Source organism: Mirounga leonina, unplaced genomic scaffold, assembly GCF_011800145.1.
Source record: "Mirounga leonina isolate KUSES-001 unplaced genomic scaffold, KU_Mleo_1.0 Mir_200, whole genome shotgun sequence".
NCBI classification, from domain to species: Eukaryota; Metazoa; Chordata; class Mammalia; order Carnivora; family Phocidae; genus Mirounga; species Mirounga leonina.
The window spans coordinates 27,615,273-27,638,397 of record NW_023270503.1 but is presented as its reverse complement, the minus strand read 5'-3'; the positions used below and the strand labels follow the sequence as shown (position 1 = coordinate 27,638,397).

Here is a 23,125-nt window from a genome sequence, read left to right as displayed (position 1 = left end):
CGTGCGCAGCTCCGGGTCGGGAAACTGCGCCTGGGCGCGGGGGACGTACTTTGACGTAGCGTTCTTTCCTCTCTGTGGACGGGAGCTAGAGCCTGCGCGCAGGCGCACTGTGGAGGGCCGCGGCCTCCCCCGCCGAATCGCGCGTCTGCGTACTTGGTGTTTATTGTGACCGTCGGGCCGCGGCCCCGGATGTTGTGGCTGCTGGGGGGGAGATGGCGGAGGTAGAGGGGGTGGCCGCGGCCCCAGGCCCGGCTTCGGGGCCGACTCTCAGGGACCGCCGCGCTATGTCAGGCTCCTGGGAGCGAGACCAGCAGGTTGAGGCGGCGCAGCGGGCCCTGGTGGAGGTGCTGGGGCCTTACGAGCCTCTGCTGAGCCGGGTGCAGGCAGCCCTGGTGTGGGAGCGGCCAGCCAGGAGCGCCCTGTGGTGCCTGGGGCTGAACGCGGCTTTCTGGTGAGAGAACTGGACCCTCGGAAACCCTTCCAGGCGCGAATTCGTCAGGTTTTTCTAGGGCTCTGCCTCTCGCCTTCCCTGTTTTCTTCGCTGCATTGGCTCCTTACAGTACCTGCCCAATTTTGCCTCACCGCCTTCCACTCCATCCCGCCTGCAGGCTTTGACACCGCAGTTCTCCCCAGGGCCCTCCAGTTATCGTCCCTGCTTTACCTGCTCCCGCAGCCTCACCCCGTACATATGGCAGGAGCTTCTGGTAACATCTTGAGCCGCTCGCAGTGTGCGAGGACGCTTCATTTTGGCTAGGGAAGGCTGTGTCACTTAAGGCCATCACTTCCCGTCTCTTGTTTGCTCAAATGTGATTTGAAGACCATCCCCTCGAGCTCTGATTTTAGTAGTTGTTATTGGGGTAGATGCATGAGGCTTGAGATGTTGCAAAGGTATCCATAGGTGTGATAAAACAAGCTTGAGCGATCTGACTTAGCACGTTAGATAGCCTTTCTTCTGCTCAAGGAAGTTTGTGAAGACTGAGCATCAATGAGAGCCTCCAAAGCTGCAACTTGAAAGAAAAATTACCAGCTTTTGAAGAGCAGTTATGAAATAGTGATAGTGAGATTTCACCCGTTTCAAAGCCACTTACGATTGCAACTCCTCCCTGTTCCAAGGAATTAGGAGATTCATCCTTAGGCACGGTTTTTAGGCCGGGAAATTGAGGATGCCTAAAAGCGTGTGTGAGTTTTCCTCAGCTGGAAAAGTGAGGCTATAAATATGCTTTAAGAGTCTGTCATGTTTTGTGAAATGGAACTGCTGCTTCTCAGTTGTCATGACCTAAGGTGGACATAGGTCTTCATAGGATCTGCTGAGCATACTTTGGAATTATTCATAACTAGGAAAGGATTATCCACCAAATTCCAAGGAAACTGAAGTGTGGGAGTGGGGGTTGTCTACAGCTGAATGAAATAAACCTATTCTGGGTGAGTCTGAAATGGAACAAAACATATATTTCCAAAGAAAATTTGTTTTTGCTAAAAATACTTTTTCTCCTAAAATTCTTGGTTTTAAAACCAACACATTTATTATCTTTTGTCTGAAAGATATTCAGTGAACTGGAGCACAGCAATTTCAAATTCATTGACAGACACAGTGTTCAGCTGTTACTCCTTGAAGTTTGAAGGAGACTCAGGTTAAAGGTGTCAGAGAAGTCTCTGGCATTAGTTGCTTCCAGAGACTTCAGCAAACTTGGTGATAAAGTTTTCCAGCAGCATTCTTCATTTATTTTTGGTAGTGCTTCTTTGATCTCTAGGTACCTGCTTCCTTTCCTGTTCCTCTCTGTCAGAAACCTTTAACTGTAGCACCTCAATGAAGAGTGTTTTCCAAAATGATCTTCTCTTTCCCCACCTCCCCCATCACAACCCCTAACCCCAAACCATCCAGTCAAAACTTCTTTTTTACCTACATTGAGATTGTACTCCTAGGGAAAAAAAAACTGGTCCTCAATAAACCAGTTTGGATCAAAGTGCAAGTGACTGATACATAAAAACTTCATCAGGATTTAAATGAATAATGAAACCAAGGGTGTGTTAATACAAATGAATCAGTAGCATGTATGTTATTTCTGAGGGGACTTTCCATATGCCTCTTGCCTGAGAGACTTTTGAAGTAGAATGTGGATTTGAGGTCTGAACATAAACTGCTCCTACTGAGGCACATCTTTAAATGCAGTTAGCTTTAATTTGCTGGCCCTCAACAGTGTATGCTAAAGTTTACTAATATGCTATGTTTAGAATCTCACTCAGCTCCCCTTTTCTTACTCTTGGTCTCTTAAAGCCTTGTGATGGGTCTTTATCTCTGGCATTTCCTGGTAGCTTGCCTACTGTGTATCCAGAATATGGTTGTTACATTCCCATCCCTCTTGAAGTAGGTGAAGAGCTACAGCAAAAGGAAGGCGTGACCCTTGAAACTCTTGTACTCTATGGAGAGAGGACTCATACCCATGAAGGCTACAGAGTGACAGCTAAGGTAGTTTGGAATGGCAGGTGACAGGATTGTTGTTTTAGGAAATGAGCTTCCTTGGGAGGCAGTTTGAGGTTTAAAATGAAGACTAGACTTAACATTCTAGTAGCATCATGTTATAGATGTGTATTGACATTTCAGTTAGGAATGTTGAAAAGAAACTGTTTAGCTCTTGGACATTAAAATTATTTAGAAATTGCGTGAGGATCATTGGCTTTTTTTCCTTATTTGTTTTAAATAATGATACGTCATTAACTGAGATGTTTTATACATTTTGAGGTATTAGAAGGTGAATAGGAGTACAAAAAAATCACCAGAGTTCAGATAGGTAGCTCTTAACTTTCAATAATACGTATTCTCAGTCAAGGTTTTTCTGTGCCCGTGAATGTGCCGTCTTACATCTTAATAAACAAAACAAAAACAACAACAACGCAAAAGAGAGGTGTATAGCCTTGCTATAGTATTCAGAGCTTTTTGTTTTGTTTTGTTTTGTTTTTCCTTCAGGTTCCAGAGCAGTTATAGCTATTACATCAGAAATCTTCCAGTCTATATTGCTTCTAGTCACTGATACGTTATTATCTCTAGGATAATAACAGAAATGTCAGCCCTTTCTTTCCAGTAGCTTGTGTTTTCATTAGCCTCAACACCACCTGTAAATGAGTGATTTGGGGGAAGAATATCTGAGTCAGCAAGTGTATCCTCACAGGTTCAGAAAAGAACAGGTTGGAGTAACCTGCTGTTTTAACACCGACGTAGCAGATCAGGGGTGCACCAAGGAGCCTTGGAGATGTGTGTGCATTCTAAGCCCTCCCCCTTCTATGAAGAGCAACGCATGATTCAAGTAGGGTTAGATGACTCTGGAGCTCCTTTCCAGTTTTTAACATTCTAGGATTCTAGACAGTCTTATTAGGGATATTGCTTTAGAGCAATCACAAGCTGATTCCCTGTTGAGATCTGCTTTGACAGTCACTTGTCTGAATTAACCATCTTATATTCTAGGGGATATTGTGGAATCTGTTGTTTCCACGATTAAAAAATACAGATGTGGGGCGCCTGGGTGGCTCAGTCGATTAAGCGGCTGCCTTCGGCTCAGGTCATGATCCCAGGGTCCTGGGATCGAGCCCCGCGTCGGGCTCCCTGCTCAGTGGAGAGTCTGCTTCCCCCTCTCCCTCTGCCTGCCTCTCTGCCTACTTGTGCTCTCTATCTCTCTGTCAAATAAATAAATAAAATCTTAAAAAAAAAAGTACAGATGTTCCCTCTCCCCTCAAAACCCCCAAATAAAAAAATGACTGAGAAGTGATTGAAGGTACAGCAATTCTGATTTAAAAGGTTAGAATGTGAGTGAAAAACAATAGTGAGGAACAGGAAATGGAAGGAAGGGCCCGTTTAAGTAGAGACGTTTGTTCTGTGAGAAAAATTTACACATCAGATTGCAGATGCAATCTATTGAGCACATGTTTCTAATGCTAGTCTCTGGAAGGTTCTTGTTGCTTTGGGTAGCCAGGGAGACTCCCAAGGATGCTTTGGCTTACTTTTTTTTGCCTCCCTTTTGCCATCAGTTTTTATCTATCCTAATTGTAAGGTTGGGTGCTTTCTGTCCATTAACATAAAGTAAGTGTTTAGCAGCTAGCTGGCTTCATTTCTGGTTTTGTGTAAGCAACACCGATCACTACATTATGTGGGTTGGGTTAATTTTTTTTCATTCTCATTTACCAGTGGCTGGCTCATTAACCAGACGGCCATAAGTGCTGTACAATAATGGGCTTTTTGTCCCTATAGGATGGGAGGCTTTGTTCTGAAGTGCCAGTGAGACAAGCTCACTCTGTAATAACAAAGGAACCCAGAAGTAGTATCTTCTTTGATTGAAGATAGACTATGCTCTTTATTTTGTTTATGATTATAGCATAAACTTTATGATTATTAGCAAACTCTAATTTACCTGTACTAATAATGAGGATCCATGGTATAGTTAACCTCAAAAAAGTTGTTAAGTTTTGGAATTTCTCATGATTTTTCTGGAAACCAGGTTTTTCAAGGAATATTTTATTTAGACTGATAATTAGATTTTAACCCCTTATAAAGGGGATGGAAAGTTTACAAAAGGACAGGGGAAAAAAAGCAGAAAATAATGAATTGATGGATATATAACATTTCACTCTCATTAGTAGTAAAAAATTTTAATGTAAATGGCAATGAGTAACTAATTTCTGCTTATTAGGGTTTTTTTATTTTTTATTTATTTAAAAAAATTTTTAGATTTATTTATTGTTAGAGAGAGAGGGAGAGAGAGCACAAGCAGGGGGACTGGGAGAGGGAGATCCAGGACCCTGAGATCATGACCTGAGCTGAAGGCAGATGCTTAACTGACTGAGCCACCTGGGTGTCCCTATTAGGTTTTTTTAAATGGTAGTATTTAATTCTGGGGAAAATATGTAAAAACTGGCATATGGTTGTTAGCAACATAAACTGGACAATCTTTCTGGAAAGTAATTAGGCAACATGTATTAAGACACTTAAAAAGTTAGTATCTTGGGGTGCCTGGGTGGCTCAGTCAGTTAAGCAACCAACTCTTGATTTCGGTTCTGCTCATGATCTCAGGGTTGTGAAATCAAGCCCCATGTTGGGCTCTGTGCTGGATGTGGAGCCTGCTTGGGATTCTCCCTCTCACTCTGCCCGCCCCCCCTTTTAAAAATTAAAAGTATCTTTTCAGGGACTCGGGGAAAATGGGGAATGATTCCTAACGGGTATCGGTTTTCTTTTGGGATAATGAAAATGTTCTAAATTAGATAATGGTGATAGTTGCACAACTCTGTGAATATATTAAAAACCATTGAATTAGACAATTTAAAAGGGTGAATTTTATGGTATGCAAACTATCTCAGTAACAAAAAGTCAGTGCCTTTTGACCCAGTAATTCCACTTAAAGTAGTTAATCATAAGGACAAAGATATATGCTCAGTGATATATAGTTCAGCTTTTTTATATCAAAAATTGGAGACATATTAAATTAGGGAAAGATTTAACACTAATTGTGTATATGTACAATATAATCATTTTAGAAGTTTATGATGTTTTTCTGGTGATACAGGAAAACAAAGCTATGTATTGTTAAATGAAGAAGGAGGTTTTTATATGTGGAGTGTTTATATGTGAATTTTTTTTAAATGGAGAGAATAATATCTGTTCACATTTGGGGGCGTGTATGTGGATAAGGGACCTTTTTTTTAATTTATTTTTTTTAAAGATCTTATTTATTTATTCATGAGAGACAGAGAGAGAGAGAGGCAGAGGGAGAAGCAGGCTCCCAAGGAGCAGGGAGCCCGATGCGGGACTCGATTCCAGGACCCTGGGATCATGACCTGAGCTGAAGGCAGACGCTTAACCATCTGAGCCACCCAGGCGCCCCTTTATTTATTTATTTTTTAAAAGATTTTATTTATACATTTGAGAGAGACAGAGACAGAGCACAAGCAGGGGGAGAGGCAGAGGGAGAGGGAGAAGCAGGCTCCCTGCTGAGCTGGGAGCCCGATGTGGGGCTCGATCCCAGGACCCAGTTGCTTAACCATCTGAACCACCCAGGCACCCTTTTAATTTTTAAATTTTTTTAAAATTATTTTTTTAAGATTACTTATTTGAGAGAGAGTGGGGGGGGGGCAGAGGGAGAGAAGAGAGAGAATCTCAAGCCGACTCCATGCTGAATGTGGAGCCCAACGCGGGGCTTGATCACACCACCCTGAGATCATGACCTGAGCCAAAACCAAGAGTTGGACGCTCAACCATTGAGCCACCCCACTGCCCCAAAGGGCCATTTTAAAATTTTTAAAAAAATGTTTTCTTATGAAAAGTTTAAAACATATACATAAGTAGACAGAATAATAATATGTAATTCTTTAATTACAGCTTTAAAATTCTTCAATTCATGGCCAATTTTGTGTCTTCTGTACCTCAGTTCTTTTTTTTACCTCTTCCTTTATTGTTTTGAGGCAAATCCCAGGGGTCTTATAATGTAATCTGTATTTTAGAATGTGAATCTCTGAAAAATAAAGACTTCAAAAAAATACCAGTGCCATTATCACATGCAAAAAATTAATGATTCCAGTCAATGTTAAATTTCCAATTTTTTCATAAATATTAGTGTTTTGGGGCACTTGGCTGGCTCAGTCGATAGAGCATATGACTCTTGATCTCAAGTTGGTGAGTTCAAGCCCCACACTGGGTGTAGAGCTTACTTTTAAAAAAAAGGTTTAAATATTATTTGTTTTTTAAAATTGTTTGGGGGTGCCTGGGTGGCTCAGTCGTTAAGCATCTGCCTTCGGCTCAGGTCATGATCCCAGGGTCCTGGGTTCGAGCCCCACATAAGGCTCCTTGCTTGGCGGGGAGTCTGCTTCTCCTTCTGACCCTTCCCCCTCTCATGCTCTCTCTCTCTCAAATAAATAAAATCTTAAAAAAAATAAAAATAAAATAAAAATAAAATTGTTTGGGGGGCACCTGGGTGGCTCAGTCAGTTAAGCGTCTGACTCTTGATTTCGGCTCAGGTCATGATCTCAGGGTCATGGGATGGAGGCCCTCATTGGGGTCTGTGCTGGGGGCGTGGAGCCTGCTTGGGATTCTCTCTCTTTCTCTGCCCCTCCCCCCTAAAAAATAAATAAAATAAAAAAATTGTTTGTTTGGGTTAGGATCCAAATGAAGTCCATATACTGTGGTTTGTTTTTTACATATCTTTTACTCTGTTGGTTCTCCTTCAATCTTTTTTCCTCTGTCATTTGTTGGTTGAAGAAACCAGTTCGTTGTATAAAGTGTTCCACAGACTGGATTTTACTTACTGCATCCCTGTGCACATTTGCCTTGTGCTCTGTATTTCCTGTAAATTGGTAGTTGGATCTAGAGGCTTGATCAGATTCAGGTTCAAGAAAAAAAAAATTTTTTTTTTTTGGTAAGACTGTTTCATAGATGATGTACTAATTTCATTTTTAATTTCATCTGTAATTATCACTTAAAATTTCTAAACTTTCTCCAATAAACATGGTTGCCTTTACCAATAAGAAAAAAATACATCATTAAGAAAGAATAGATTGGGGCACCTGGGTGGCTCAGATGGTTAAGCGTCTGCCTTCGGCTCAGGTCATGATCCTAGAGTCCTGGGATCGAGTCCCGCATCGGGCTCCCTGCTCCTTGGGAGCCTGCTTCTCCCTCTGCCTCTCTCTCTGTGTCTCTCATGAATAAATAAATAAAATCTTTAAAAAAAAAAAAAAGAAAGAATAGATTGTGAGCCCCCAGTGGTAAAAGGAGTAATGGGCTATGGGCAATCCCCAAATTGAACAATTCACATGTGAATATTCAGAATTGACTGCATTTGCAGTTGTTTTTGTTAAGTTGGGAAATTTTTATGCTGATTTTAGTTGCTGAAAAATGTTTCGCATATTGTCTTACCAAACTCATACACTGCTATATCTGCATGTGAATTTTTTGGCCTGGATGAATAGACATTGCAGGACTAAACCAGTCCAGGAGAGTCCTCCGTATTTTTCATCCATCCTTTACAATCTCAAAAGTACTTTATCTTCAGTTGTGTCTTGTCTTTTTTTTTTTTTTTTTAAGATTCTATTTATTTGTTTGCTTATTTTTGAGAGAGAGAGAGAGCATGAGCCAGGGGAGAGAGGGAGGGAGAAGCAGACTCCCCGCTGAGCAGGGAGCCCAATGTGGGACTTGATCCCAGGACCCTGGGATCATGACTAGTCGAAGGCAGGTGCTTAACTGACTGAGCCACCCAGGCGCCCCCAATTATGTCTTGTCTTTGCACATAGTTGCAGAGTTTTCGTACGCGTAGGCTTCCAGGTTACGTCTGTAAAATGATAAGCATTGATGTGACTTCTTTTCACATGGTCCATGTCTTAATCTTTCCTGAACTTTTTCTCAAAACACACTAATCTGAGATGGATATTCCCTTTTTGTTTAGGGTTTTAGCATTGAGGCCTGGAAGGAAAGAAGCACACGCTTATCCATATTTTATGTTTGACGGTCAGACCTCTAAGAGAACATTGATGCTAATTTTCTGGTTACCTTGCAGGGGTCAACTGCAATGTATTGAGGTGATCTTTCCATTAATTAAGTTTTTACCTATATGGAAGAAACTGTTTTCCCAAGAAATGTTATTTTACACCACACAGAAAAACTTCTTCTGAGGTTCCTACCTTGGCTTATTCAAGAAAAAAGATAAATCTGTTCCTAAAATTAATTTATGGACCAGGATTAATCTTGTTTGAGATGTTCACAGTTTTAGCCTTCATGACCCCAAAAATGCAGCCTTTGTAAAACTCTTTACTGTATCACCTTTATCTGCAGAGTAAAATCTAATAAGTTGTCATAAAAGGCCTTTCATGATCTGACTCCTGCCTCTCTCCCCATATCCATCCCCTCCTTGTGTTCTGTGTGTTTTGGTTCTATCAGAACTGCTTGTCGTTCTTTAAATATGTCACACCAGCTGGCTCTTCTCCCTGAGTGTCCTCTCCTTCCCCACATCCTTTTGTCCATTTATCTTTTTTTTTTTTTTAATTTTATTTTTTCGGTTATCTCTATACCCAGCGTGGGGCTCAAACCCACAACCCGAGATCAAGAGTCACACACTCCACTGACTGAGCCAGCCAGGCGCCCCATTCTTACCATTTATCTTTTAAATTCCAGCTTAGATGTCCTCTTCTTTGTTATTGTTACCTTGTCACGTTATATTGCAAACACAGATAGACACATAAATACACTTGAGAGTAAGGTCCATGTCTTACTCTTTTCTGTAACTGGGCTGCTTACCTTAGGCCTCCACATAAAATGGGCACTCAATAAGTATTTGTTGGATTGAGTTGAAGCATAGGTGGAAATTATAACAGGCTACTAAAATATAAAATAGTTCAGATCTTGGAGAAACAGTATTTTTACTGCCATCGTTTTTGGAAAATCAGCCTTTCTTAGGAGAGCTTAATATCCTTTCCCTACCCCAGTTTATATTTGTGTTAGTAATTATGATCTGGGAAGTGGAGATTGCAAACAGTCTGGATTGCCTCCCCAGGGAGCCCTTTCCAGAACTCTGGAGAAAACAGTGGCCGTGCCTCATCCTCCTGCTGCTGGGACAGAGAAGCAGCCGTGCTAGGGAGCAAGAAGCTCTAGAGCCCTTATTCTTGGCTTGTTAAATTGGCTTGTTTGTTGGGATGATGAACTGGCCTTGGAGAAAAGATTAATGACCTGGGGCAGCTCTAGAGGCTTATTTTTGTAAAGCTACTTTCATTCTTTAATCTCAACTATAATTACAGTGTCCTTTAAGTGGTGGGGTGGAAAAATTGGAATAGGGTTATCATTTTTAAGTTTTTTTTTTTAAGATTTTTAAGTTCTTGTTTCCTTCCATCCTTCATTCTTTGTGTAGTTTTAAAAATAACATGGATTCATGTTTATTGAAAACAAAGTACAAAAATGTCTAGAAACAAAAATTACAGTTCCTCTGCCAATCCCCGCATATGTATATACACACAGATAAAGCTTTTTCTTTATAAGGATCATACTCTAGTATTGTTCTGTATGTCAAGCCATTAGGTCGTGTGTTGAGTTGAAAAGAGAAGAGGTCATTTGTAACCAAACCTCGTCATTCTTACCCTTGTTTGATAAGTTGCTGTGATAATAGCTAATAACACTTAAAATTGAATAGAACTGTGTGTTAGGCTTGTATTTTTTTCTTGTCTTTTTAGCAAGATGAGGTATGATATTTTTATAGGCAATTAAGTATGTTATGTCTAATACCTACAAAAATCCTGCAGGTTTTGTTATTGTTACCACTACATATAGGCAATACATATAGATGAAGAAACTGAGGTTTTAAAGAGGCTAAGCTAATTTATTCAAGGTCACATGACTAAGAGTGGGTGTTCAGAGAATCAGACTCAAGCCAATCTGACTTTAAAAGCCATGCCTTATTGCCCTGCTGAACCACCTGTGGTGAGGGCTAGTGGTGGTGTTTTCCCTGATCTGTTGCAAATTAGCACTTTTGTAAAATACAATATAAATGAGTTACTAGAAAAATTAAGTTTAAAAAGGAACAGAAAATACAAACCCAAATGTGTTCTTAGATTCAAAATTACTTGGTCAAATTGCTATAAAAATTTCTAAGTGTTGGGGCACCTGGGTGCCTCAGCCGTTAAGCATCTGCCTTCAGCTCAGGTCATGATCCCAGGGTCCTGGGATCGAGCCCCGCATCGGGCTCCCTGCTAGGTGGGAAGCCTGCTTCTCCCTCTCCCGCTCCCCCTGCTTGTGTTCCCTCTCTCACTGTGTCCCTCTCTGTCAAATAAATAAATATTTTAAAAAAATTTTTTCTAAATGTTTACTAAATTTTATACTGACTTCCTCACAGACTGGCAAAGTCAGCTAATTTGATAGCATTTTACAGGATCCCATGGAAGGAGAAAAAAGGGAAGGAGGGAGACCTGATAGGAAACAGACTGGCAGACTGGAAGAGTCAGTGGGCCCACACTGGACTACAGATACTGAGAGGCACTGCTTTAGAGCCCGTAGGTTGGTGTAGTAGAAGGTCTCATAGAACTAGTTCTTTTAGGGACGCCTGGGTGACTCAGTTGGTTAAGCGTCTGCCTTCGGCTCAGATTATGATTCCGGGGTCCTGGGGTCAAGTCCCACTGAGCAAGGAGCCTGCTTCTCCCTCTGCCTGCCACTCCCTCTGCTTGTGAGCTGTCTCTCTCTCTCTCTCTCTGACAAGTAAATAAATAAAATCTTAAAAAAAAAAAAAAGAGGGGCGCCTGGGTGGCTCAGTGGTTAAGCGTCTGCCTTCGGCTCAGGTCATGATCCCAGGGTCCTGGGATCGAGCCCCGCATCGGGCTCCCTGCTCCATGGGAAGCCTGCTTCTCCCTCTCCCTCTCCCACTCCCCCTGCTTGTGTTCCCTCTCTCGCTGTGTCTCTCTCTGTCAAATAAATAAATAAAATCTTAAAAAAAAAAAAAACTAGTTTTTTTAACGTGGTTTTTTTTTTTTCCACTTTTTGTGAGAGATTTTAAATATTAGAATTTATCATGGTCATTCTTGTTTTTTCTTTTTCTTTTTTTTTTTTTTTAAGATTTTATTGATTTATTTGACAGTGAGAGAGAGAGAGCAGGAGCAGGAGGAGTGGCAGAGGGAGAGGGAGAAGCAGGCTTCGCCGAGCAGGGAGCCTGATGTGGGGCTCGATCCCAGGACCCTGAGATCATGACCCGAGCCGAAGGCAGATGCTTAACGACTGAGCCACCCAGACACCCCTTGTTTCATCTTCTTTCATACCCTTTCCCTTGCCAAACTATATTATTTTGACATAAATCCCAGATATCTCATCATTTTGTTCATAAATATTTTAGTATCTTTTAAAAAATAAGGACTCTTTACCAACATATTTTCCATAACATTATCACACCTAAAAAATAATAATTCCCTAATATCTTCTTTATGTATTCAGATTTCCCAGATTTTTTATAAATATCTATTTGTGTTGATTCCTTCAAATAAGAACTAACTTTTCCTAATATAATAAAATAAAAAATGAAAAAATAAACTAACTTTTCCTTCATTCTATTATTGTGACATATTACATTTATTGGTTTTTATATGTTGAACTACCCTTGTATTCCTGAAATTAATCCTTTGGCTATGTTGCTGAATTCAGTTTGCTAGTGTTTTATTGAGGATTTTTGCATCTATGTTCATAAGGGATGTAGGGCTATAGTTTTCTTGTAGTGTCTTTGTCTGGCTTTGGTATCAGAGTAATGCTGGCCTCATAAAATCAATCAAGAAACGTTGCCTCTTCAATTTTTTGGAAATGGTTAAGAAATATTGGTGTTGATTCTGAAGAACTGGCTTTTAAGATGTAGCTTCAGTGCTGACTTTCTGTTGACCTTCACCAAATCATTGTACTATTTTGAACCTGAGTTCCTCCATCTGTAAAAGGATATCTAATTAAATTATATGCTTTTTAACAGATCTCTGTTAGTTTGTTGCCCTACACAAGGGTCTAATTTGGTAGAAAGGTGTTTGCTTTCATCATAATAAGTTGTTATCAGGAATGAATTTCTCCCTGAAATTAATAGAATTGCAGACTTGAAAGTTGAAAGGGGCTTTAAGAGGTTATTTGATTTAGTCCTCTGCCTTTACAGAAGCAAATTATTATCTCTGCCCCATAGGTAAAATAGCTGATATTCAGAAAGTTTAAGTGACTTTCCTAAGGTATATAACTAGGACTTAAGTCTGTTTACCAGGTCCTTTCTGAAATTAGCTTAATTGGATAATAATCTTTTGTTTTTCCTACTCTGTAGGTTCTTTGCGCTGACATCCCTTCGTCTTGTGTTTCTACTTGCATTCAGCTCAATGATCATTGTGTGTATAGATCAGTGGAAGAACAAAATCTGGCCTGAAATAAAAGGTGAGTTTGATAGCATTTAGAAGAATCTGAACTGGAAATGGTCTTTCCTTTAATTTTTACCTTTAGTTTTGGGGTTTTATGAGGGAGTATATAGAACTGGGAATATCTTTTGATGTCTGAATTGTTGCTTTAGGAGACACTTGAAGGGCTGGGGCTCCATCTGTAGTTCCTTAGAGCTTCGTTCCACCCTTCCCATTATTATTAAGCTCAGGAAATCTGTATCCACCACCTGAGATATTCTGCCCTCATAATTGGCCGGAGGAATAAGTAGTCCTCAAGTTAAAAAAAAATTATCATTGGATATTGCATCTTTACTGAGACAGTATCAATTTGCCTCTCAGGGATTTCTTTTAAATTGTTTATTTACAAAGCACTAAGCTAAGCATTGTGACTTATATAAAGTACTCTAAGATATGGTTCCTTTTCTCAAAGATTATACATACATAAACAAAAGACAGGTAACGGTTACAGAACAGTACCAGAGATGTCACTGTGCAGTATGTGACCGGTATGTCTGTCATGTATTTTGGCCCTGGCTCAGGCCTTGAATGAAGCAAGAGATTTGAACAGGTGAAGAGAAAAGTGTGTTTCTAGAGAGGGGCTAGTAGTTTGATGAGTCTGAGAAACCAGAAGCTGCAAAGCATCTCCCGAGAGCAAGGAATTAGTCACTTTCACCAGAATGAAGAGGTCATTATAAAAGGAGTGTTAGGAGATAAAACTGAAAATATGTTGGGATTAGATTTTACAAGGCTTTCAAGTTAGGCCTAGAAGTTTATACTTTATCCTATAGGTAGTGGGTGGTCATTGAACATTTTTTTTTTATTAGAGCTATATGCTGAGTTGATATTAAAGATTAATTTGATAGCATTTTACAGGATCCCATGGAAGGAGAAAAAGGGGAAGGAGGGAGACCTGATAGGAAACTATGGCTGTATCTGTGTGAGAAGTAGTCAGAGAGGTAGCCCTAGAAACAAACCATGGGTGCCTGGGAAGAAGGAAGACACATGAAGACTGGTAAATAGGGGGTTAGAAGAGTAAGGGATAAAAACCAACTGTGGGAGTTCAAAGCTAGGAGAGTAGGAGAATGGCATTCCAGGTAGCAGATACAGCAGCGTCAGGCTGGGGAGGCAGTTTGGGTGGGGTTGAGAGCGAGGAAAATTGGTGTGTGTTTTTGACATGTTAATTGTGAAGTGTTGGCAGGATATTTACACCAGGGTATACAGCTTTTAAATACATTCCCATCCTGTTTTGCAGAGACTTTAAGGAATCATGTAGTTCATTCACTGGTCTTATGGCTGGTGAATGTCAAAAGACTTGACATCATTCATTGTAGTTAATGGGTCTCTTTTCAAAGAGAAAAGGCAGATTTCTGGGGTTGGAGTGGTTATAACATGCCTCAGTAACCTGGTGCACATTGATGTGTGTGAACAACCAAGACACACTTGAGGGGTGGGATGGATCATTTTTCATGTGCACCTTGGCTCTTGGTTGTAGTAAGTAGAAGGGGCCCTGATGCTCCATTTGGATCCCCTCAGCCACCCCCCGGAGAAATGAGCAGGCATCAGCCATCCCCCGTGTGTCTGCAGTTCCCTAACTCTGTCAGTATAACATGGTGTCTCCTTTTTATTGGCTATTACTATTTTCTTTTCCCCAAACCTATTAAAACTCAAGCTGTCAGACCAACAGCCTAACATTTTTATGTCTAGTTTTCCCTACCAACTAATGCTGGTGTTTGTTTTAATATTGTAGTGCCAAGACCCGACGCATTAGACAATGAGAGGTATGGAACACTGATTAAATCCCTTTTTGTTGCTCTGATTGATTCTCTTGTTGTAATATTGCGGTTACATGTTGTTAACCCCATGCTATGGATACAGAGTATGAGCTGAGAACCTAGTCTTTTCCAAATAATCATCTTAACAAACCCTAAAGTTCAGGCGGCAGTTTGTTGAGATCGCTAGTGTCCTCTTCCTACATAACAAGAAAAGTTTCTGAAAAAGAAGCATTATAGTGCCCCATAACCTGATATGCCAGGGATTTAGCTGCATTTTTTAGCCCCACTGTAAAAACTTAGAGGCAGCTTATTTCATTTGTCTCCTGGCTTTTATACCAGGTCATTTAGTGTTTTCTGCGACCTCTGGCTTTTTAAAAAGTTCCTGGCCAGAAAACACATTGGTTCCTGGCATCAGCAAGCCAAAGATTCCTCTTGTGTCTGACAATTCCTGCTTCATTTCTCAGTTCATTCATCCCATATGTTTGATCCAAGGAATTTCCTCTGCTGTGGTTTATTTTGCTTTTGCTGTATTTATTTTCTCTCTAAGGGACACATCGACCATTGCCTCCCCTTCAGCAGCAGCAGTGTCAGACTGTGCTTTACTTTTATCCCTGAATTGCAATCACAGTGCATTGCAAAGGTCCGAGTGCAGGGAAGATGTTTCTAAGCACAAAGTGCCTGGAGCTGGTGACAGGTTTATACACGTGGATTGGGCAGCCTCCTCAGAGGGTGGAGTTGTCAGAACACATGTGCCCTCCTAGTTCCTAAATTCAAGTTTCAACCTGATGAGACAAGAAAAACATCCCGCTTCACCTCCAAAGCACCTCGGACTAGCCACTCCCCAGCTCCAATTGAAACTTAGAAGCGGGGCGCCTGGGTGGCTCAGTCGTTAAGTGTCTGCCTTCGGCTCAGGTCATGATCCCAGGGTCCTGGGATCGAGCCCCACATCGGGCTCTCTGCTCAGCGGGAAGCCTGCTTCTCCCTCTCCCACTCCCTCTGCTTGTGTTCCCTCTCGCTGTCTCTCTCTCTCTGTCAAATAAATAAATAAAATATTTAAAAAAAAAAAAAGAAAAAAGAAACTTAGAAGCATTGGCTGCCTACACAGCAAGATGGGGGGATCCCTCAACACCCTCCTTTCACAGCTCCCCCTTCTCTCTCCTATAGCTGGGGCTTTGTGCACCCTCGGCTGCTCAGCGTGCCCGAGCTCTGCCACCACGTGGCTGAAGTCTGGGTTAGTGGGACCATTTTCATAAGGAATCTTGTGCTTTTCAAAAAGCAAAACCCAGGCAAGGTAAGACTCTTCCCTTTTCACTTTCATTTCTGGCTTTTCAGTTCAGTTCCTGCTCAACTGAAACAGTCCTTTGACTACAGAGCCTCATTCAAGAAAGGAAAGACCGTGCTGATTGGGGAGACAAAGGGAAGTTAGAGGAAGGGGCTTCTGACCAGCCACTAGGACTAAGGGAAAAGCTTGATGACTCCTTCTTTGGGTGCTCGCCTCTTAGATTGAGCCATCTTCCTGCCCCAAGATGGGAAAGAGCTTGCTTGTGTACATTCTGTGTCATATTAAACATGTAGTAGGTTGTTGGGTTTTTTAATTTTTTTCTTTTTTTTTTTTTTTACTTAAAAAACCCACCACCAACACTTGTGTTCAGAGAGAATTTTTGGCTAAGCCTATGCAAACCAATTTCCCAGTGGGAAAGGTGCAGCCCTGTTGGGTTAGCAAGAGAAAAGGAGTGTGAGTAGAATGGACATCCTCCTTTCCATCCCAGACAGAGTCACCACAGGATGCAAGAGGCTAGACACAGCTCTCATTCTGACCTGCCCACTCAGAGGTCATAGAGTCATTTCAGTCACGTCTCCACCTTATCCCTTGTCCGCACCCCAGTCTCCTGCCATGTAACAGAAACTTAATACTGTTTCTTGACTCCTCTAGTTCTGCTTGCTGAGCTGTGGGATACTGACTTTTTTTGCCGTCTTGGGCCGCTACATCCCTGGGCTCCTGCTATCCTACTTGATACGTAAGTATGGCACATACCTCCCCCTGAGCTTCCCCACTCCTAGCTTTCCTAGCCACAGCTAACTCTGGGTCTAGGAAGAGGACTTTTATATTTTGGTTTGCCAGGAAATAACCTTTTTATATTTTCATACCTGTTTAGTGTCATGAAAATATCTTTCTTCTTGCCAATAACAGGCTCCCCACATATCAAGTCCTTTTCTTACCAAGTCAGCTTTAGAAATTGATGACGGTCCACTAACATATATTGCATTACCAACTATAAAGGACTGTCCCTATTTGGGAGGAAATTTTTAGAGTCAGTATATTGTGTAACAGCAGAACATAACTTTTAGGGGTTTCTCTACTAGATTCTGCTTATCCTGGAGCACTTCTTTTTCTCCTGGAGCACAATGTTTTAAATTTAGTTACTTCCTATTGGCATGAACTTCTCGTGGGGCAGGAAAAATGAGGAATTATGGCTGTGGCCAGCAGCTCACGTGATTTGTGGTGTCATTTCTGAGGCATCGTTACCATCTAGCCTTATTTATGCTCAGTGACACCCAGATGGAAGTGACCACACCTGGTTCTGTCCTCAGTATATCAGCAGCACCCTCTCCTGTGCACAGCCACGTAGGTGGCCACAGAAATGTCTGCCCTCCAAAACCCCCTCATGTGGTACAGGAGACTAGGAAAGACCACCAGCAGAATCAAGCAGAACTGTTCCCCACCGAGTGTCCTGTCAGAGGACACATAGCAGAGGGACAGTCAGGACTGTTTCGTCCAGCCCCTTCTCCACTTTGTGACTATGTCCCACTCCTCTCAGTTGTCACTGTCATGATGTGGCCCCTTGCTGTGTACCACCGACTGTGGGATCGAGCCTATGTGCGGTTGAAGCCCGCTCTGCAGCGGCTGGACTTCAGTGTCCGCGGCTACATGATGTCCAAGCAGAGAGAGAGACAACGTAAGTGTCAAGGGGAGGCTTCCTTCCACTTGGGCAATTTGGGGAAGAGAAGGAAAAGCCCGTAGGCTGACATAATGTGTAGGTCCTCGAAAGTGGGAGAGGTGGGATGTGGGGGTGCGTGTAGGAGGGTGGTAGGTAAAAGTGGTATCTTATTCCAGGGAAGTCTGTGCAGGCTTACCAATTTTTGCATTTGCAATTCTGGACACTCCCAAATTGAATAAAAATCAGACAGTGAAGATATCCCTACTGTTTGCTGCTTTTCATGAAGCACTTTCCTTGTGGCCAAGCACTGTTTGGCAGCTCTGCGTATTTTTGTTTACTTTTTTTTTTTTTAAGATTTTATTTATTTATCTGACAGAGAGAGACACAGTGAGAGCAGGAACACAAGCAGGGGGAGTAGGAGAGGGAGAAGCAGGCTTCCCGCGGAGCAGGGAGCCCGATGCGGGGCTCGATCCCAGGACCCTGGGATCATGACCTGAGCCGAAGGCAGACGCTTAACGACTGAGCCACCCAGGCGCCCCTTTACTTTTATTTTTATTTTATTAATGTGTATCTTACTTAACCTTGACAACCTTGAGAAAAGAAATTGAACTTTACAGTCAGTAAATAGCAACTCCTAAGCCAGGCCTCCTTTCACTACTGAAAGCTGCTTTCCAAAGGTGATACTTCATACTGCCTGAGAAACCAGAAGGGTGCTAGCCCAAGACCGTTCAACACACGAATGACAGTTGTGTGAACTTTTTCCTCCCTTCTGTGGGCTGGTCAGATTGGGTGTATCATTAAGCCCTAGCCCTCCAAGAGCCCTGCACGTGGTCATCAAGGCCCAGCTCCCCCTGGCACAGCCGGCTAAATAGTATCAGTCCTCAAAAGCCTGATTTAACCAAGGTGGGGCATCTCCCTTTGCCCTCTCTATGGAGCATCCACTTCCCGCTTGACATCCTGTCTGCCCCTCGTCTATCCTGCGAGTTGTTGACCATCTGACCAGAACAAAAATGTGGAGGGGCTGGTGGAGGAGAGGCGTCTGAAGAGAGAGCTTTCTCTCCTGTGTTATCAACTCATCTTGCCACTTAGGCTCAGCAGCCCCACCCTTAGGCTTTGGTGGTGTGTGTTTGTTTGTTTTCAGGCATTGTAATGTAGGCTTCGGGCCATATTCTGAGGGTTCATTCTCTTATATTCTGATTTTATGCCTTTGAAGTCGGAGGCGGGTGGGGTTTTTTGCTCAAGGGAAGGCGTCAAGGCCTTCTGCTCTTCCCACGCAGTGCGCCGCCGAGCTCTACACCCAGAGCATGCCTTGGACAACCACAGTGACAGTGAAGAAGAGCTTGCTGCCTTCTGTCCTCAGGTATCTTGGGTGTGGGAAGTACACCACCGGCTAGTGTTCTTTTAGCAACCTTGAACCATATGGCAGCTCACATTTAGGCAGTAAGTAGGTTTTCAAGCTTATTACGGGCGCTCCAAGGCCCCACCCTCTCCTTGCCCCCAAGAGCAGTGAGGAGAGAAGCTAGCGTTATACTGGGACTGTGTGCGTAGATCTCAGTTTGAGCCTGGTGACCAGCACACCCTCTTCCATGTCTCCTTTTAACCCCTACTGTCATGGCAGAACTTCTGGAACTGGCGTGATCGTCTTTTAAACAGCCCAGCCCACCTTATGTTGGGCAATATGTCTTCCTGGCCACCTGTGAAAAGTAATCTCTGGATCAGTTATTTGCTTAAGAGTTAAGTGGCTGGTTGACTCCCCAGACCACTTTCCTTCTACTCAAGATTGATAAGTAAGGGTGTTTTCCTTGGGGGAGCAGCCTAAAAGGGATCAAGATATTGACTAAAGTCCCCAGTCTTGTCTGGCTGCACTGCTGGCCGTAGGCTAGCCTTTAGGGCCAGCTAATTAGTAGAGCTGTAACTGGGCAACTGCACCTGTTCCTAATGGCATCCTCTCTTCAGGCTTGTTGGTCTTTTCTTTCCTAAGCTGGATGATTCTACTGTTGCCAGGGAATTGGCCATCACAGACTCTGAGCACTCAGATGCTGAGGTCTCCTGTACAGACAATGGCACATTCAATCTTTCACGGGGCCAAACACCTCTAACAGAAGGCTCTGAAGGTGAGGGGAACCGTGGACGTGAGTTCGTAATGGCCCTGTTGCTGCTCAGCTTCCCTGGGCAGAGAGGGTACTGCCCCCTCCTCTCCTGTTTTCTGAGGTGTGGGTCAGGTGGTGGAGCAGCTTGGGGCGGGGGGTATGGCTTCAGCCGGGATTGCACTGCTGCTCTCCTTGAAATCCTCCCTTAGGAGCCTTGGGTTCTAGTCTCCTGTGGAGCACAGGGGAGGAATGGAAGGGATTTCTTTGGCCAGTAGAGATCATAGCAGTGAATAAGTGGAGGGGAAAGGCCAACCAGTGCTATAGGTTTTGCTTCACCCTGAGAAATTCAGAGTAGAAAAATCTGGTTACATGGAGCTGACTTTGTGAGGCTAGGGCACAGGAGTGCCAGGCTGTTGCCATGTCTCAGACACCCCTCTATTTTTCCAGACCTAGATGGTCACAGTGATCCAGAAGAATCCTTTGCCAGAGACCTTCCAGACTTCCCTTCCATTAATGTGGATCCTGCTGGCCTGGATGATGAGGACGATACCAGCATTGGGATGCCTAGTTTGATGTACCGTTCCCCACCAGGGGCTGAGGAGCTCCAGAACCCCCCTGCCAGCCAGGAGGAGGCTGTACTGCCAGAGCTCCTGCTCGGTTCCCTGCCTGCAGGGTCCAACCTCACCAGCAACCTCGCCAGCCTGGTCTCCCAGGGCATGATCCACCTGGCCCTGTCAGGGGCCTCCCAGCCAGGCCCTTCTGGCCCGCCTCCCCGGAGAACAACAAGAGGCTTCCTCCGGGCCCCCAGTTCAGACCTGGACACTGATGCTGAGGGGGATGACTTTGAACTTCTGGACCAGTCGGAGCTGAATCAGCTGGACCCTGCCAGTTCCAGGAGCCACTGAGGCAGAGACTCCTTTTAGGGGTCACTGTGGTTTAGGTTTTTTTTCTCCCTATCCTACTTAAGGTGAAGGGGCAAGGGAAGAACCCAGGTCCCATCCACTGAATTACATAGGTTTGCTTGGTGGCCTGGCGGAAGCTCAGGCCTGCTGAGAGGATACTCACTCCCCTGCTACCAGCTGGATGCCCATTTCTGAGCTCAATCACTGTAGTGAGAGTGCTCCCCTGAGGGAGGCTTCTCTCCATCAGAATGGTACTTTGGGGAACACAGTAATCAGGGGTAGTGGTTCCCCTTTGAGGGGGTGCTGCTGTTTGCTTCTAGGTATGGGTGCTTGGGGGTGATAGAAGCACCCTTCCCTTCCTCCCTCCATCACGTCCTTGGAGCTCCAAGTCAGGCAGCAGCTGGAAGAGTTACATTGCCATCTTCCTCTTTTGCTAAGCCATGATTTGATTTGTCTCTTTCTAAGCACGTGTTTTGGTCCTGCAGAGCAGGCCTGCTCCCTCTGCCCCGGCCCATCCTCATTTCTGGAGGCCTAACCTCCAGTGCTCCAAAACAGTGCTTGTGACATTTAAGAAATGTGAACATGATGTGGGGGTGGGCCGCTCTGACGTTACCTTGGGCTGTGGGGTCAGCTGGCTGAGAGGGCAAGTGCCTCTATATCTCCTGGTCTCATGGAATCTTCTGAAGCTGCCTGGTTATTTTTGGTGCTGCTAACCCCTGGCTCCATTTGACCATCAGCCTGAGCAACGAGCAAAGCAATACCATACCATATCCATTTCCGTGTTCCTGTTCCTTCCCCTGCTCCTCCTTTGGAGAAGCAATAATTGCATGGGGGATGTCAAAGTAGCACTTTACAAATGGCTCATTGGCATTCACCCCAGGAGCCACCAGCTCTTCTTGCACCAGCTCTTCTTACTCCCTGTTCAGTTCCTTTAATACTTTTATTTTTAACTGCTTCCCAACTTGGCGGGGCCTCTTTTAAGGATGAGCCTAGTTAGCAAGAGTGTGTCTGTAGTCAGCAGAGACTTCTCTAAGGGGTATCTGTTCTACTGCCCCTAGAAAAATCATGTGAGACAAAAACTAAAAATGGTAATTCTAAACCTATGCCAGCCTACAGCCTCTCTTTGCCTCCCCAATCAGAGCTCAGGCCAAACTCTTCTGTCCTCTTGCCCTCTGCATTAACCCTTTGCTGATCCTCAGGGACCACTCCCCCAACACCCCCATACCTGGGCAAGGGATGTTGGACAGAGCCCATTTTCATGTGCTGCAGGTGGGAGTGTGCTAACATGTTTGCTCTTGGTTGATGGAAAAGGTAGAGGCCAGGAGTGAAAATTAAGAGAACGGAGAAGAGCTAGGTGCCTGTTCATAGTCACTTATGTGTGTGAAGGTTAGGGGTAAGTGGTATCTCCCCACTTTACGGTTCTCAGACTTTGGACACCTTCTGTCTTCTCAGAGCCCAGATGTCTCACAGGTGAGCTCTGATGTGGGAAAAAATGGGAAGTGTGGAAGAGGAGTGGGTTTTGGTGTGTTTGCATGAATGTGTTTAGCTTCAGGCCTTGGAAGTTGGGAAGAGGGAGGGAGGAAGGAAGGAGAGCAAAATCTTCAGAAGGTGTTTCTTGTTCCTGGGGGATCCTGCTCTGAATCTCCTTAGTCCTCCACTGTGAACTGGGGTGGGGATGGGCGGTGGGGGGCGGGTGGTGTTGGGGAATAAATCTTGTATGAGAACAATCTTTTAAGAGACTGATGTTGAATGGTGTTTTACCCATGATAGTCTTCTCGTTAATCTGAGATGTGATTAATCTGAGGTGACAGCCTCAGAAGAGGAAGCCCGTGTGAGGGACCCACATGCCTGTCCCTATTTGTGACCTTTGTGATGGTCAGAACAGTCACCAAATATGAGGCCACTTCCCTCCCCAGGAGAGCCCAGAGAGCACAACCGGCACTCTTGGCTGGCATCTAGCCTGCAGTCCCATCATTTTTAATTTTTTATAATAAGTTGTTTTTAAGGTTTTTTATTTATTCATTTGAGACAGAGAGAGAGCATGAGCAGGGGGAGGGGCAGAGGGAGAAGCAGGCTCCCCGCTGAGTAGGAAGCCTAATGTGGGACTCGATCCCAGGACCCTGGGATCATGACCTGAGCCGAAGGCAGACGCTTAACCATCTGAGCCACCCAGGAGCCCCCCCCCCCTTTTTTAAGATTTTGTTTGTCAGCACAGCAGGGGGAGCGGCAGACAGAGGGCGAAGCAGGCTCCCTGCTGAGCAAGGAGTCCGATGTGGCACTCGATGCCAGGACCCCTGGATCACGACCTGAGCCGAAGGCAGACACCCAACTGAGCCACCCAGGCATCCCCGTTTTTAATTCTTAATACTGTTCCCTGGCTGTGTGAAGACAAGTACCTGCATCAAAGGCTAATGAGACTTTAGGTAACAGGCTTTAAAAAGTAGCACCATGCTCCTCCTCTGGGTTGAGCTGCAGGGACAGCTGCTCTTTGGCCTTCAGCTGACCTCAGAAACTAGAAACACTTA

The 23,125-nt window shown here is 43.8% G+C and overlaps 1 protein-coding gene across 1 annotated transcript; it reads left to right on the top strand.

Annotated features, from left to right (window-relative positions):
* Positions 1–117: 117 nt before the first annotated feature.
* RETREG3 (reticulophagy regulator family member 3) lies at positions 118–22,327 on the top strand. Its single transcript, XM_035027159.1, has 9 exons — positions 118–451; positions 12,789–12,895; positions 14,645–14,675; positions 15,834–15,960; positions 16,603–16,687; positions 17,489–17,626; positions 18,886–18,968; positions 19,590–19,722; positions 20,146–22,327. The coding sequence occupies exons 1-9, from the start codon at positions 213–215 to the stop codon at positions 20,601–20,603; spliced, it is 1,401 nt and encodes a 466-aa protein (XP_034883050.1). The 5' UTR covers positions 118–212; the 3' UTR covers positions 20,604–22,327.
* Positions 22,328–23,125: the final 798 nt, after the last annotated feature.

Coding starts and splice junctions, on each gene's coding strand:
- RETREG3 (XM_035027159.1), top strand. CDS start 213: ATGGCGGAGGTAGAGGGGGTGGCCGCGGCCCCAGGCCCGGCTTCGGGG. Junction 12,896..14,644: donor AATCTGGCCTGAAATAAAAG/GTGAGTTTGATA, acceptor TTAATATTGTAG/TGCCAAGACCCGACGCATTA. Junction 14,676..15,833: donor GACGCATTAGACAATGAGAG/GTATGGAACACT, acceptor TCTCTCCTATAG/CTGGGGCTTTGTGCACCCTC.